Source organism: Onychomys torridus, chromosome 5, assembly GCF_903995425.1.
Source record: "Onychomys torridus chromosome 5, mOncTor1.1, whole genome shotgun sequence".
Taxonomy (NCBI): domain Eukaryota; kingdom Metazoa; phylum Chordata; class Mammalia; order Rodentia; family Cricetidae; genus Onychomys; species Onychomys torridus.
In genome coordinates, this window is record NC_050447.1 from 36,530,162 (window position 1) to 36,546,574 (window position 16,413).

The 16,413-nt window shown below is 49.2% G+C and overlaps 1 protein-coding gene across 1 annotated transcript in view; it reads left to right on the forward strand.

The window, feature by feature from the left end:
* Positions 1-16,413, forward strand: part of Zfhx3 (zinc finger homeobox 3) — a 239,973-nt gene that overhangs the window by 80,478 nt on the left and 143,082 nt on the right. The window contains exon 3 of the mRNA XM_036187532.1: positions 5,094-5,590. Coding sequence (XP_036043425.1) covers positions 5,094-5,590 — 497 coding nt within the window. The remainder of the gene's footprint in view (positions 1-5,093; positions 5,591-16,413) is intronic.

Sequence of the window (16,413 nt, forward strand, 5' to 3'; positions counted from 1 at the left end):
GGCGTGTGTGCTTTTAACCATAGGGGTTTGTGTCACCCGGGCGGGAAGCATGTGGAGTAGGTTGAGGTGTGTAAACTGGTTTTGATTTTTATCTCCTTGAGTTTTGTTTTGTTTCCCCTTTTTCGTTTTGTAAATGGGAATATCTCACAATCTAGTGTTTTCCCTTACACTCGATGTGTCCATTTGGAAAATTTTATGCATTCGGCAGAGCTGTGATTGTACTCTGGCTATGTAGGGCCAGGATTAAAACTTAAGTGTTGCCTCTAGTTTTTGGCTTATGGTCGACTTTTCCTTTACTTTTCCCATTCTTTCTTCTCTTTCCCAATTTGAAAGATTGCCATAATCACTCAAAACTTTTGGGTTCCATCAAATAATTATTAAAACTTACAGGAAACCGTAGCTGGGACCATCATCTCTGTAATTTAAACAGGGGCAGTCATCATTTCAATAGGAGCAATTGAAAGCTGTAACATACCTTATTGAAAGCCCAAAGGCTGGTTCTGTACCGAACTGGGAACCACCCAGGGAGATTTCTCGAGTTCTCTGTGTGTTTTTGTGGATCTTGATGAAAGAGGCGTGTTCTTATTCTTTCTTATTTTGGATGAGTTGTTGATTAGTGCTGTAGAATTAATTAGGAATTAAATTGCCCTAGGGACACTGTCATGAGTGCCGTGATAGATGAAGAAGTGAATAAATTGTAAAATTGTCCATCAAAGAAAGCTTAGGTTCTGATAGCAGTTAGACGCTGTCTAGTGGAGTCTCTGTTGCCAGGAGAAACAGTTATGTCTTAGAGAAGCTGAGTGGACTACATCCAGACCCCTGCTGTGCTGTCAGTGTCAGACAGCTTTCTGTGACTGCGACCAACGCTTGAGATGTGTAAAGAGAACCAGTTTGTCTCACAGTTTGGGGGGGGGGGGTTAGTCTGTGGTCAGCTGGCCCTGTTGCCCTGGTGCCTGTGGTGAAGTATTGTATCATGGTGGGAATACTTGGTAGAGAGAGCAAGGGACTGAAAGGAAGAGGAAGGGGCCAGGCTGCCATATTACAGGAAGACTTCCAACTGGGTCCTACCTCTTGGAGGTGGCTCACCACTTTCCCATAGTGCCACAGGTTGGCGACCAAGTCTTTAACATTAAAGCCTTGGTGGGGGACATTTTTTTCAAACTGTAGTGCCAGATCTTACTGATTAGCTTGACACATCTGAAATAGAACCAAAAATAGGAGATTTGGGTGCTGAGAACTGTTGGTCTTGACCAATGTTTTGAGCAGGAAAATGTACAAATTGACTTTATGAAGGCTAGTACGATGGCCAGGTCCCATTGACCTCACCTGGTATTCCATAGGTGGAGCCCAGTCTGGTCTCCATTCCTTAGCCTTTTGGGGTTTGTGGAAAGGACCCTAGTTAAGTAGAATTCTATGATTAACATGGGAAAAAGTAGTTCTCTTAGCAACATAGTGGGCACACACCTTTATTTGGGCAAGGTTTAGGCAAGTGCCAGGAGGCCAGATCTCACCAGTATGCAGGTCTTTATTTTGTGTGGTGTTGGAGGTCTAACTTGCTGATGAGCTGTGTTTCCAATAATTCAGATTGTTCTTCCTGCTCTGTGATTTCACTATGAATTCATGATATTTGAACCTTGTTTTCTGTTTTGAAACATTAACCTGTTGATCTTTTATGACCAAGTGATCTGAAAATGTTTTGCTGATTGGACTGGTTAACCCATGAAGGCACAAGAATCCATTGTCCTGTTTGTCCCCAGAGTGACATGTGCACCCCAGGAAGGATAGGTGTTGGTTACTAGTGCTCTGAAGCCCATTATCTCTTCTTCTTCCTATCTCTTTCTCTGTCTCTCTCACCAATAGGAAATAGTTTTCCACCTTAGAGACAGTAAAATTCTGGTGGGCAGATCTTCAGAATAAACTGGATATAGCCTCCATACTACAAAAGCTCAGAGATGGGGTGAGTTCATAGAGACAAATCAAGGTCTTTTTAGTTAGCTCGAAAATCACTGACTATTTACTACTTGAGTTGAGAAATGGGGACGTCTATTGTGGGCTTTTCCCCCATGTAGTATCTTTGAGTCCCAGGGCATCACAGTTCTTAGTTTTTACCAGGCACAAAAGAAACAGAAGGACAGACCCTTGTGTCCAGACACACAAAGAAGAGCCCCACCTTCTGTTCTAGAGTAGAGATGTCCTTTTGAAGAATCTTGCCCAGTTTAGTCAAGAAGGGCTCTTGAGTTGTGAGCTCCACAGTTGGATGAAGTGGGTCTTCAGAGATGTCCCATCCTTTGGGTGGCCATGAGGTCTGTCGGGGTGATGAGAGTTACGGTTGTTTCATGTTGCAAGGTTGACCATGTGTATGGACAGTAGGCTATGTCCAGGTGATTTACAGAGGAGGTTGTGTGGCCTCAGCAGGAGAAAGAACATAGGCACGCAGAAAAGCCAAAAGTTTTGGTGATGCCTGCTGCGGCTAGGCCAGTGGTGAGGTAGCTGTAGGTTATTAACATGACTGGGTTCTGCAGTGAGGCAGAAAGAGCGATTATGAACTTGATTCATTTTGACCAGGTTACCATTTTCATGCCTTTGTTGGCAGGACCTTCTCTGTAGTTTTATCAAGTACTTACCTGGAGATGCTTCCATTCTGGTGGGCACAGAGGAGGAGAGGGTTATGCCCCTTGGGCTGGTCTGGCTTTAGTGGATCTACCACCATTTATAGACAGGATACGAAGACTTACAGCCATGTGAACATCCTCCCAAGCATCCCTTTAGACTCTCAAGTCTAACACAGCATCAAGAAATGGGTCACTTGTAGGGCATTTTCCTCTTTCAGTCCAAGTAGCCCGGTGGCCAGAGAGCACTTGGTTGGCATTTAGGAGCGTCCCCCTCTCCCCCCCCCCCCCCCCGCTTTCTTCCCCTCTTTTAGGGTGTGTTATTTAATTCAGGCCTCTTGAGGCTGAGCTTCTGAGTGGGGCTCACGTGCCAGGGCATGAAGTCCAAGTGGGCTGGATCTCTGTCATGGGCGCATGGTCCTTCCCAAGGCCCAGATAGGGCTCAAAAGGAATGGCCTGCTACAGCCTTACTGAGACAGCTCCCAGATGCCTGGGGATCAAGTGAGGTTCATCTAATTCACTAGAGTTGAATTAACTGTGTGGACTTGCAGGATTCTCATGCCTTGGCTTTTCTCCAAGGTGGAGTCTTGGCGGGAGTCCTGGCGTGCTCTTCATCGTCCCGGTTTCTCGCTGCTCCTCTGCTGGGACTGTGAACTGGGGATAGGAGCAGTGGCTTATTCTCTCCGCCTCGTCGGTGGGCTCCCAGTGTTCCTCCAGACACCCAGCAAGTGACGGTGGATTTTCTCTGTCGAGTGATGATGATTGAGGCGCCGAGCTGGTGTTTGAAGAGTGGGGAAGATTTGATGCTTCAGGTGGCTGGCATCAGAAACAAATTCGCGTTAGCTCCTTGTCTCCCTCTCTGGGCAGTTTCTGCTTTGACCGAAACTGAGTGTGTTTTGTGAATGCTGCCTGTCTCCATCCCCGTTAGGTATAGGACTTTTTTTTTGGGTTTCTCTCTTTTCTCTTCTTTCTTATTTTCTCTCTTGCCCTAAAAAGAATGTCCTAGTTATGGTTCCTCTTACTAGGGGGAGTGGTAAGAAAGACAACAAAGTTTCCTGAACCTTCTGGAATGTACCTGTGGAAGATCTCTGGGGCTTCTTATATTGTCCGCAGACTGTCAGTGTAGCTGGTCTTGCTTAGTAGAGTCTATACTGAACTCTGCTGTTGTAGTCGAAACAAAATATCATCATCATCATCATCTTCACCACCACCACCACCATTGCCGTCATCATTTTTTTCCCCTCTGATAAGAGCCACTAACTTGAATCCCAGTCAGTTATTAAAAAAAATAACCTCAGTCAAACCACATGCAAAAGGTCAAGTTTAAATATCAGTTGGAGGGTGGGGGGCAGGCCTCGTAGCTCAAGTGTGCACATGTTCAGAGGAGAGGTAGGAAACAGAAATGGCAGGCAGCTCCTGAGGGACTGTGTACGTCTAGGGAATGGAGGGAAGCCCACCCTTTCCAAGGCTTTCTCAGGATGGAAGTCAGAGCTGTGTGTCACTCTCCCACCAGTGAAGATGAGCCTTCCCCTGGTTTATGCAGGGCAGTAATGGACTGAAAATGGGTGAGAGTAGAGAGGGAAGAGAAGGTCTTTATCAGACCTGTTTGAGGGAGTGTGAGGTGGCCCTCGTTGGTAGCTGTCTGTCTGGATTTACTTCCCGAGCGTGGATCATTTGAGTGCTTTTGATCCTTGTCTGATACAATCAATATTTGCTCATGTGTGCAGTGGGGTGGGTTCCCGGATGAGAGGTTATTCAGAACAAGGCTGGACCTCTGCTCTAGAATGCCCCCACCCTGGTAGGGATGCAGCTGTGATGAGGTCCTGTATGTGGTGAGCTCTGACACTGGGAAAGGAAGATCATCCTAGAAAGGGTTAGGGGTGGAGTGGGCAGCTCTGCTGGACAGGTAGGGTACTGACGAGATTGGCCCTGGGAGGAGCGGAGGGCCCATTACTGAAATCTGTGCTGTATAGCTGTGTATCAGTGTGGCCATCTGCATCAGTATTAACGGCAATGAAACATTCACTTTCTTGTTGTGTGGATAGCGCAAGGCTCCCCCATTCCCATGATGGCAGGAAGTTCTCGTCAGCGATGGTTTGGGTGAATACTGGGCCCAATTTAGAACCTTCCTAGAGGCCCAGTGTTGTGGACTGCTCTGCTCATTTTCAATTCTGGGGGTAGGCTGGAGTCTGGAGTTTCAGATGCTGTTGTTGTATTTGGAGCCTGATACAGACTTCGCGCTTTTCCTGCATCCTGAGAGAGAAGGCAAATCGAAATCATTCAGGAGACCGAGCTCCATACATTTGTCTAGATGTTCTTTCCGAGAAGATGGAAAGCCCAGAGGCTTCCACAAAACCACTGAGGTTCCAAACCACAGCAAGAGGATTCTGTTTTCCAGCTGGTAGCACCTTGCAATGTTTGCCCTTGGTCCCACGGTGGTCGTGAGCCTGACTTCTGACTCTCTCCCTCTGTCCTTCCCTACAGTGGGCGGTGAGCTACCCCTAGACATGCGGCTCGGGGGTGGGCAGCTGGTATCGGAGGAGCTGATGAACCTGGGCGAGAGCTTCATCCAGACCAACGACCCGTCACTGAAGCTCTTCCAGTGTGCGGTCTGCAACAAGTTCACGACGGATAACCTGGACATGCTGGGACTGCACATGAACGTGGAGCGCAGCCTCTCGGAGGACGAGTGGAAGGCCGTGATGGGGGACTCCTACCAGTGCAAGCTCTGCCGCTACAACACGCAGCTCAAGGCCAACTTCCAGCTGCACTGCAAGACGGACAAGCATGTGCAGAAGTACCAGCTGGTGGCCCACATCAAGGAGGGCGGCAAGGCCAACGAGTGGAGGCTCAAGTGCGTGGCCATCGGCAACCCCGTGCACCTGAAGTGCAACGCGTGTGACTACTACACCAATAGCCTGGAGAAGCTTCGGCTGCACACAGTCAACTCCAGGCACGAGGCCAGCCTGAAGTTGTATAAGGTGAGGTGGGCTCCTTGAGACCCAGGAACGGTCTCTCCACAGAGTGACTGGGGAAGATTGAGAAGGGGGGTGGGGTGGGGGGAGGGCGGCGGCGGCGGCGGCGGCGGCGGCGGCGATGAATAGTAATTTGTGCTGTAATCCGGCCAGCTACCACCTGGCAAAGTAGCCCTCAAGGTGTTGCGTCCAGCGCCCGGTGAAGCTGAGATGTGTTGATGGCTTCTTCTGGTGGCCGAAGGTTCAGGGTATCTCACTTCAGGGGCAGGTCAGTTTTCAGCAGACCAACACTGTGTTCGCTTCTCGGTTGCTGGTCTCTGCTGGAGTCTGCGGGGTCACCATCAGCCGCTGTGGCCCGCTCTCCCTTCCTGTCCTGTAGTCCATCTTTTATTTCTTCTCTCCCGGATGCTCCCAGGGCACCCCATTCGTGTCTTCATTCTGTTTATCCATCCTGTCAGCAGCTGTGCCCGGAATACTTCCTGTCTGCCAGCCATTGTTCTGGAAGTTATGTCTGTGTTAGTGTGTGTCACGTATACACACACACACACACACACACACACACTTATATACATGAGTATATGCATGCACACGTACATGTATATACACACATCTGTATAGACGTACACACATGCATATGCTCAGACCCAGATCCTGTCCTCAGAGTTTTCATTCTTTTGGGACAAGATGAGTCACACACACAATGGATAAATTACGTGGTGGGAGGTGGTGGTAAATGCTGTGGAGAAAAGTAGGTCAGGTGAGGGGCTCCTGGTTCGTTTCCCCCCATGTTTCTGTATTTTACATCCTCGTTCTCTGCTTCCTCTCCCTTTAGCCCTCCTTCATTCCTCTTTTCTCTCCCTCCCCTTCCATCCCCCCCCAGGCTCTCGCTGAACAGTGTAGACCGTCCAGAAGGAGGAGGGCTGCAGACACTGTAAATAGTCCTTTTCCTTGCACGGCGGGATTGCTCCAGACGTTTCTATTGATTTTCACTGGACTTAAAGCCTCACCTTTTCCTCTAATCATCCCATAATGGCTTTAGTATGAACAATCAGGTACAAATCGCCATAAATCTCCTCAGCCTCCCTGCACACGCCCTCACTCCCTCACGTCTCTCCACCCTCCTCACTGTCACCCCAGTCCCTCCTTCTTCCTTCCACACTGCTCCTCACTTCTGGGCCAGCACACGCGCAGTGTCTGCTGACTCTGAGCTGGTGGAGTCTTGGGTGTGCCGCTCCTGATGGTAGATGGAGACCCCGCGCCAGGAAGACTCGGGATCCTTTGCCTGCGTTTTCGGTCTCTGCAGAGGTGACGGTTGTGACTCATTCTGCACTTGCTCTCATTCTCAGGGAGTACCGTGGATAAGAAACAGTTTTAGAGCAAGATAGTAGGGATAGAATGTTCTAGAAGCGGCTGCAGACACCAGCTGTATGTAGTAGGCTAGGATTGGTTTAGTAAGCCAAACCCTCTGACCTGTGCACTGGACAGGCTTGGACTGGCTTGATTTTTGTGCCACCCTGGAAAGGAAGTTCTTTGCGGTCAGGTTCAGTTGGAGGTCTGGCTGGCCATAGTTCGGTGCCGACGTGGCCAAGACAACCAGGTAGAAAAACCAGAGGAAACAAGCATTTCTGAAGGAACCAACGGTCAGCTCGGCCACGGAAGGTTGTATGCCACTCTGATGAAAGGTCACATAGGCATGAAGTGAAGTTGGCCTCTTCTGCCTCAAGAAATGGATTGCCCTTTAGAGTCTAAGATACACACAGTAGCCACTACGTCTGCATGCCACACCATCCATATGGCCCAGGTCTCGACTAAAGCCGAACACTTGGGTTTGCTTCTGAAGGCCCCAGAAACAGGATCTGCTGAGAACTTCCCTCAGCCCCCAAATCATGTCCACAGATCATCACACCCTGACAGTCAGGAGGAGGCATTTTCCTGCCCTACTTATTCTGGTCACCTCCATGACTGGCCCCTATTTATCTTCCTTATTTTGTTGTTGTTTGTTTGTTTGTTTGCTCAAGACAGAGTGGTCATACTCTCGTTAGAGCCCATACCACAAGTGGAAGGGCCCTAAATACCAAGACAGAGGGTGGAACAAGAGCCATTTGGCTGCTGCTTCCCTGCTGCAGTGACCAGTCCTAGTGTCTTAGTGTTGCTGCCCCTGTGACAGGGGCAAAGGTCTTTAGTCTAGTCCTATTAGTCCTGGGATAATGAATGCCCCTCTGCTTGCTGAGGGTCTTTTGGGGAGCAGGGAGCTCTCCCACCCCGCTTTGGATGATGAGTCCAGAGCTTGCTCCCAGCCCCTTTGTTCCCTCCATGTGACTAAGATAAACTTCTGGCCATGGAGGGGGCTCCCTCGCCCTGGGTTTCTTCAGTGCCTGGATTCGGGTGGAGTTTGGAGGTGGTGGGCCCTGGTGTGGCCCATAGTAATGGAGATTGATTGCATGTTATTTTTCCTCTTGCTAATGTAATCCATTAGCCTGGCACATGCATAATCAGTTTAGAGCACAGTTAACTGGATGTAATCGAGTTCTTTACTGTCTGCTAGAGAAACCGCTCCAGAAGCAGCTGACCGAGGGAGGGCACTCAGCCTGCCTGGCTCACCCCATCCTGCCAGGCTCACCCCATCCTGCCTGCCACCCCTTCCCACAATGTCCCATTTCCTGGCAAACTGTTTGTGACTAGCCAGGGAGCACTTGAAGTTTTCTGTCGTGCTTTGCTTTTTCCTCTTTGAGACAGGGTGTCGTGTATGTCACCCTGTGGTCAAGGATGACCTTCAACTTCTGATCCTCCTGCCTCCACCTCCCAAGCTCTGCCATTGCAGGTGTGCGTCTTCATACCCAGTGTTATGAGGTCCTGGGCATTGAACACAGGACTTCCTGCTTGGCACATACTCCACCAGCTGAGCTACAGGCCTAGTCACTGAACTTGGGTGTTCTCTACTGTGTACCCACTGAAGTGGAACTCTGTACGTACTACCCCTGTGGGCCAAGCCTTTTCTCCTCCCCTCTCTCCGTTGTGTTGGAGGAGACAGATTCCCAGGGTCGAGGAGGTGATCTGTGACCTCATACCAGCACTCACTTCCCTTGATGACATGTGGATTGATAGAGGTGGAGCTACCCTAATCTGAAAATCCCCACTCTGAAAGGTGAGCACCGCCATGGTGCCACATCTGACCCTGTAAATATGGCATCGACTTACCTCAGGCAGTGTGGATAAGACGATGAGTTTGTGCTTAGACCTCAGTCCCATTCTAAAGATGAGTCTTAAGGTGTGTGCAGATATTCTAGAATCAGGAAAAACAAACAAACTTTCCCCAAGTACAAACCATCTGGGTCCCCTAGGTTTCAGATAGTGGACAGCTAGCCTGTAGCTGTGGTGTGTTAGGACTTGGCTTTCCAAAAACTGGGAATAACCTAGAATTCAGATACAGAGGTCAAGCCAATCTGAAGAAATCATCTTCTCCACCTCCCTACCCTGAATTGTCTATTTTCATTATTATGTGATACTTAAGTTTTTAAGACATACATACATACATACACACACAATTTGAGGGTGTTCATATGGGTCCCAGGGATCAAATTTAGGTTGTCAGGCTTGGTGGCAGGGACCTCTACCCACTGAGTCATCTTAGCTCCCGTGACGAATTTTAAAGTGAGTGTTGTGTGTGGTGGGGCAGGAGGTCTGGAGAGCACAAGTTATCAGTTGCGAGGCTCCATTTTCTCTCCTCTGGACTCTTGAAAAGTGCTCATGATGGAATCCCCCATGTTTGTCATGCGTCTAGCTGACCGGAACAGTGTTCTGACTGACTATGGCAACAGCCTGCTCACCTGGCCTCTGCCTTCTGTGCTGTGTCTGTTTCCTAAGCCATCGTGGAATGCATTGCCGAACGGAACCCTTCCTCTCCCCAGAGCTGAGCTCCAAACCTCACTTACACCTTTTCCTGCTTTCCTGTGTAAATACGTCTCGCCCCCTCCCACCTTCGCATCCCTCCCATCCACAGAGATGGAGGGATGCTCCTCCTTGTCTTAAGGCAGGGAGCAGTTCATGCTGATAGTGCCTGTCCCCTGCACTTCCTTCCTGAGACAGTGTAGATTCTGAGCCCATGGGCTAGCCTTGATTCTCCTGGGCTTATCTTGCCTTCATGGTCGTAGGGTGTCAGCATTGAGCTCTGGGATATATGTGGTCTCTTCTGCCTGGGGAAGAAGGCGGGTACAGGAAGACGAATAGAATCCAAGCACACCTGCCAACTCTGAGAATCTGCAGTGAAAATGTAACACCTCTGACAGATGCATTAAGACGCCCCCCCCCCCCCCCCCAGAACCCACTACTCAAGCAGTCCTCAGCTGAGGAACCTTTGATTGGGCCAAGACCTCAGGTTTTATGGTACTCTTAAATTACGGCAAGGACCGGGACTGTTGCCTACCTGTACCTAGCTCAGTGTCAGGGTTGCGCGTGAGCTGCTTGGGGCTGGTGAGATGAGAAGCCAGCATCTAAGCCCCCAGAAGGAAGGAGACACGCTGGTTTATAACAAGCGAGCACACACAGCTAAGTTGTGCGCGTGGTAGACGCTGCTCCTACCTCTTCTGATAGGGACACAGTGTGGAAGGACAGATGGAAGGGCAGGAGAACATTACTTCACACTCCTCCTTCTCCTTCCTTTAAGAGTAATTTGCTCCTTGGGCCTCATTTCCGGAGCAGGGTCATAAAGCCATTGTGTGGTAGATGGACAAACCAGAGGACGTAAAAACACAGAAAGTATTTCATAGGAATCCACATCCTGGTCTCCTTAATGGCCACACTATGTGTAGTGTGCATATTCTGTGGGGGTGGGGCAGGGAGGGCTCCTCAGAAGACAGCTGCATCCGTAATGCCCACGGGGGCTGATTGGTGGCCCTCGCCTTTCTCTGACATCAAGGAGCATGAGTCCTCTGGGGCCGTGCCTTTCCCTTAGCCCAGCCAGCGTCTGAAGCACAAGTGTCATGTGGTTGTTGGATGATTTGATTCTGGAGCCAGTTGCTTCTAACCACGTTTTCCTGTTGGGTGGACTTTTAAGTATCTACCGACTCCTGTCTATCCGGGTGGCTTCAGCCAGGAAATGAAATGCTTTCCTTAGGGAGATTTGGGAGGTGAGAACGGCCGGATGCTTTGGTGAATTCTGGCATGTTTGGTCCTTCTCCTCTGGAGCAGTTGGGTCTTGGAGGTTCCTTTCCCTCAATGGACAGCAGAGCTGACAGAACATGGGCTCCTGACCTGGCTGAGAGACCACATATGGCCCCATGAGTCCATGCTGGAGGGATGCCAGGCTGGCCGTGGAAGAGCTTCTAGCCACTTGTCAGCCTCAGGGAACTCTGGGGAGAGAAAAGGTCAACCGTCCTCGGGGAAGGGTTCAGACAGGACTAGGTTAAGTCATCACCGCCATGGGAACATGTGGCCAGTGTGTCACCAGTGGTATATAGTATGGACGGATCTTACCCCTTGGGAAGGTCTCTTGCCTTTCAGAAGCATCTCAGGTATCGCCATCTATGTTCCCTAGGAGGTACTGATGTGTTCAGTGGATGGCCTTACATGCACACAGTGCTCAGGTCACCCTGCTTATGGCCTTGTGCAAACCCTCAGATCAGGAAGTCCAGGTCAGTGTTGTCTTTTCGGCTCTGTGCTTTCGACCTCACATAATGGAACTGAAATTGTGTTAGACGTGTTTTTCTCTCTCTGTTGTTAAACTTCCATGCTTGATATGCCATTTATGGAGAAAACCAGTACTATAACCATTAGCCAAAGGACTGTTCTTTCATTCTCCATGTTTCTGCCCACGCTCCCCTGCCATCCCCTCCCGCTTCTGGTGAGCACTCCAGACTCCTAGAATCTCCTCCCTTCCCACCCCAGTCTTTGTGTGTGTGTGGGTAGAAATGAGCAGGGCAAACTCTGATGGAATGTTACTATATTCTGCTGCAGTCTACAGGCCAGTAATAATGTGGATTACTTTTTTTTTTTTTATTGTAAATATAACATGAATAGGGTATAGCCATTGTGAAAATACTGCCTTTTTTTTTTTTTTTTTTCCGAGACAGGGTTTTTCTCTGTGTAGCTTTGAGCCTTTCCTGGAACTCACTCTGTAGCCCAGGTTAGCCTCGAACTCACAGAGATCCACATGCCTCTGCCTGCTGAGTGCTGGGATTAAAGGCGTGCGCCACCACCACCTGGCTGAAAATACTGCTTTTAAATATAGGAGGAAAAGAGAAAATTACGGTTAGTCTAGTGATGGCTCACAGTATCATATTTGTGTTTCCCTTTGTGGGGGACAGGGTCTTGCTCTCTAGCCCAAGGTGGCCTTGAATCAGGGATTTTCATGCATCCATTTCGGAAATGCTAGGATTACAGGTGTGTGCCATCACATCCAGCTTTCATCTAGACCCTCCCCCCACTCTCTTGTGCTCAGGACAAAGGCGTTTTTTAAAGCATTGGGATTTAGATATAGCTGGGGGCTGGTGAGATGGCTGGCACTCAGTTCAGCTGTTTGCTGGCAAGCTGGACAACCCAAGTTTGATCTCTGTGATACACATAGTGGAAAGAGAGAATAGACTCATGCAGTCTGTCCTCTGACTTCTACATGTATGCTGTGATGAGTGTGTGCATGCACACACTAAAAAGTGTTTAAAACTAACCACAACAAAGAAAAATATACTTAAGTACTTTTCCAGCAATTTTTAAGTTGTAGAAGTAATTTGCCAACTCCACCTGCCAACTCCACTCTTCTGGATGTTCATGTGCTTTCATAGGTAGACACATTCTGGACTGCTCACTTAGACACTGTTTAGATGAGGTACAGAGAGGCTGTGTGGGACACAAGCTAGTGAGTGCTGGTGCAGCTCATGTGCAAGCTCGGGGCATCTAGCCACGCCACGTGATGTTTCCTTGATCCTTTTCTCCCTTTACACATGTTAGCCTGAGGGGTATGTGTTATATATGATACATTGGAAGTTCTGCTGTCTTTCAAATAGGGTGGTTAGTTGCCCCACCACCATGAAAAGAGAGCGGGGGTGGGGGTGGGGGGTGGGGGGGTAGGGAGAGCGATCTTAAGTGCCGGAGGTTGGCACCAGAGACTCTCTTTAATCTCTTTCTACATCTTAGCTTTTGAGACAAGGTCTCTTACTGAAGCCAGAGTTCATCTAGGCCATCTGGACAAGAAGCACCAATAATCTTCCTGTCTTCACTGCCCCCAGCCCCCAGCCAGCCCCCAGGACTGGAATTACAGACCATGGCTAGCTGTTATGTGGGTACTAAGGGAATCCAAACTCAGGTTATCCTGCCTGTACACATTTTACCAAGTGAGCCGTCTCGGCAGGCCCTTAACCGGTTTTTAAATACCCCCCCCCCCCTTTCTGAGTGATGTGAAAAGCTGCGTTTCACATTTCTCATTCTCCACACCTTGCAGAGCACCTTGCAAGTACTACACAGATCTAGATGGCTCCGAATGTGTCTAGGGAGGCAGGGAGGCAAGAAGAAGGAGCACAAAGCTCACTCTTCAGGGGTCCAAAGACCTGTGCATGCATCATTGTCCTCTCCTTCTCCTGGTCTCTCTGGCACACTCAAGGAGAAGAAATATGGTGGGTCTGTTACGCTCATCAAACTCTTCATCTTGAGCTGTTTTCTGAAATATTCAGGGGCTCAGTGGGGAGCTGTTTCGTAGTGTGGTATCTGTCATGGTTCATCTTTAAGAATAAATGTTCTGAGAACAATCCCCGGATGCTATAGAAGCTCCCTTTCTTTATTTCCTTTCCCTTCCCTTCCCTTCTTCCCTTCCCTTCCCTTCCCTTTTTCCCTTCCCTTCTTCCCTTCCCTTCCCTTCTTCCCTTCCCTTCCCTTTGTTTCCCTTTTTTCTTTCTTTCTCTTTTCTCTCTCTCTCCTCCCTTCCTTCTTTCCTCCCTCTTCTCTTCCTTTCTTTTTCCTTCCTTCCTCCTCTCCTCTCTTCTCCTCTCCTCTCCTCTCCTCTCCTCTCCTCTCCTCTCCTCTCCTCTCCTCCCTCCCTCCCTTCCTCCTCCCCCTCAAGAATCAGGGTCTCTCTAAGTAACCCAGGCTGGCCCCTTGTAGGGATCCTTCTGCTTCTGCCTGGATTACAGGTGTGCAGTGCCACACCCAGCCAGGAGGATCATTGTTTCTCTTTTGAGGTTGGTGTCCAGGTGGTGTAGATGCCATTTCTGGGTAAAGTGCAGGCTATAAATGTCCTGTATGATTCTGTCAGTGTACCATGATCCCTGGCTTGAGACAAGGAGAAGAGGAACTGTCCTTCTGTCCAAATGCTGTAAAGCCTTGGATCTGCTTACCTCTCATCCTGTTCCACCTGCTCCCATCTAGAAGAACTCTTCCTGCCTGCAGCTTCTGCTGCCTTTGGGGTGCTCTCTACAATTAGGAGAATGTTTGTGCAGCTCTTACGTTTCTTTGGCTTCTAGAACAACCATGCATGCCGCAGTTATGTGGATAAGTCAGGGAGACAAGACAGCCCACATTGCAGGTGCCCAGAATGGGGTGAAAGTGTGAACTCCATTTTGAATCCCTTCAGGTTGCTGGGGACTTGGACTCAAAGGCCACATTTGAATACATCCAGATCAACAGGTGTTTCTGGTTTTTTGTTTTGACAGGGAAATTGTCAAGGAACAATTAAGGCATTGTCAGCAACACTGTCAGGAAAAGGCAAGAGTTTTTAAATAATTACATAATATACCCGAGCCATGGTCTTGGTTCTCTTTTAAACAGAACTGAGATCTATAAATACTATCTACGTGTGGGCTGGCAAAGGCTGTTCTTATGAAAGCCATGTTGGTAGTACTAAGTCATTTTATACTATAATAAAATTAGATTTCCAGTCCTTCCACCCCTGCATTTTTGAGAAGCAACTGCAATATTAGATGGAAGTTAAAAGATTTTAAGCAAAAGTGACGGAGATGGCTGGGAATGTGGCTCCGTCGGTAGAGTGCTGGCCCAAAGTGCTAGAGATTCTGGGTTCAGTCTCCATCACCCCATAAACCTGTGTTGTGGGCTGTGCCTGCAGCCCTAGCACTTAGGAGATGTAGGCAGGGAGATCGGTAGTTCAAGGTCATCCTCAGCTACCTAGGGTGTTTGAGGCCAGCCTGGGCTACAGGAGATGACAAATACTGGACCAGTAGGAGGTGACGGCCTTCGAGTAGGAGTTCTGCTGCAGAGGTCTCCGGGTATAGTTGTCAGGCACAGCCAGGGACGATGTGAGTGCTCAGATAAATGCAGGTTTCAGCTGGACAAGTAATAATAAGTAGATCACATGAAACATACATACCATGGCTGCCTCCTAACAGTCTCTAACTCCACTTCCAGAGGATCCAGCAACCACATCCAGCCTTCATGGGCACCAGGCACACAAGTGCTGCAGACATAGATGCAGGCCACACACACACACACACACACACACACACACACACACACACACACACACACACACTTCAAGTGACCATCTTGTATTTAGTTTGGCCTAATCTGTCTTTGGGTGGCGACCTGCCAGCAGCCCCTACAGGAGGCTGAGAAAAGCTAAGTAGCTTTCTTGTTTTGTCCATCCCCCGTCTTTTCTTTCCTGGTGTTTCTCAAAAAGAGAAGAGAAGGACAAAAGCTTCTGATGATAATTTCCCATTTTCGTTCCTCATATCAAATGGTCATGCATTTTTGGTGTAAATAAATAAAATGCCTTTTCCTATCGTGAAAGTGGACAAAATCTCCCCATTTCTTTTTGTTAAATTTCCCTTTTTGATACCCCCCCCCATTTCCTTTTATTGAAATGGTTTCATTTCACTTGCTGCGGTGGGGGCAGGATGCCTGGTTGGGTCTACCATACCTGTACCAGCCGCTTGCCCTGCCCTTGCTTAGCCCAGGCTCCTGGGCTGCCTCTTGCAGTTGTTTTTAAGATGCAGAAAGGCACCCAAGTCCGCGTGGGAGCCAGGGGTATTGCACATGGAGGACCCTGTGTCTGAGGCATATGAGTTGTAGAGGGGAAGGCGGAGTGGGTTTGAGTTCAGACTCATCAGGACTGATGAGAGATCCTCCTCTAGGGTCCTTTCCTGGTCCGCAGAAGGTTAGAACTATTTACCCATTGCTGCTGTTGGAGCTGTAATTGTTAATGAGCAGGGCAGTTTCCCAGGCTCAGGACAGAGCCTCTGAAGCCCACTTGGTCTCTTAGGTCAATAAGTGTAGCAACGTTTTCTTTGCCGACACGGCCTGCACATTGGAATTACTAAAGGAAATGCCCATCCCTGGCTGTCTGCTCCTTCCTTGCTCTCTCTGGTGATGACCTCCTTCTTGGGAACTGTTGGGTCTTTGCAGACACTTCTGAGCTGGCCTCTGTGGCCTGCTGTGGGTGACATGTGTCATACCAGGCAGCCACCTTCTTGTATCTTGGAGAAGGGTTAAGCCCAGGGACTAATAGCTTGTGATGGAGGTGTCCTGGTGTCATGGGATCTGCCCTGTTCCTCCAACTGCTTCTGAACCCAGCTGTGGCAGCCTGAGGGGATCAAACCCCAGGCTTTCCCTGACTGTGTCTCTCACCCCCAGGGAGACAAACAGAAAAGGGGAATTCCTACATGGAGCAGCTTCCCTTACTGAATGTCAGTCAGCCCTGGGGGGGGTAGTGTATAGACGGGGCTCATGGCTTTCTAACCCCGTACTGAGATCTCTGTTGTATCTGAGGGGCTCTGATAGCAGCCTGAGTTCCAGTGCTTTGCCTCCAGTATCCATCCTCTGGGTGGTGGGTTCCCCAGGCCCTGAGAGCACTTTGTTTCCTGGGTGGGTATTCAAACCCCTCATTTCTCCTG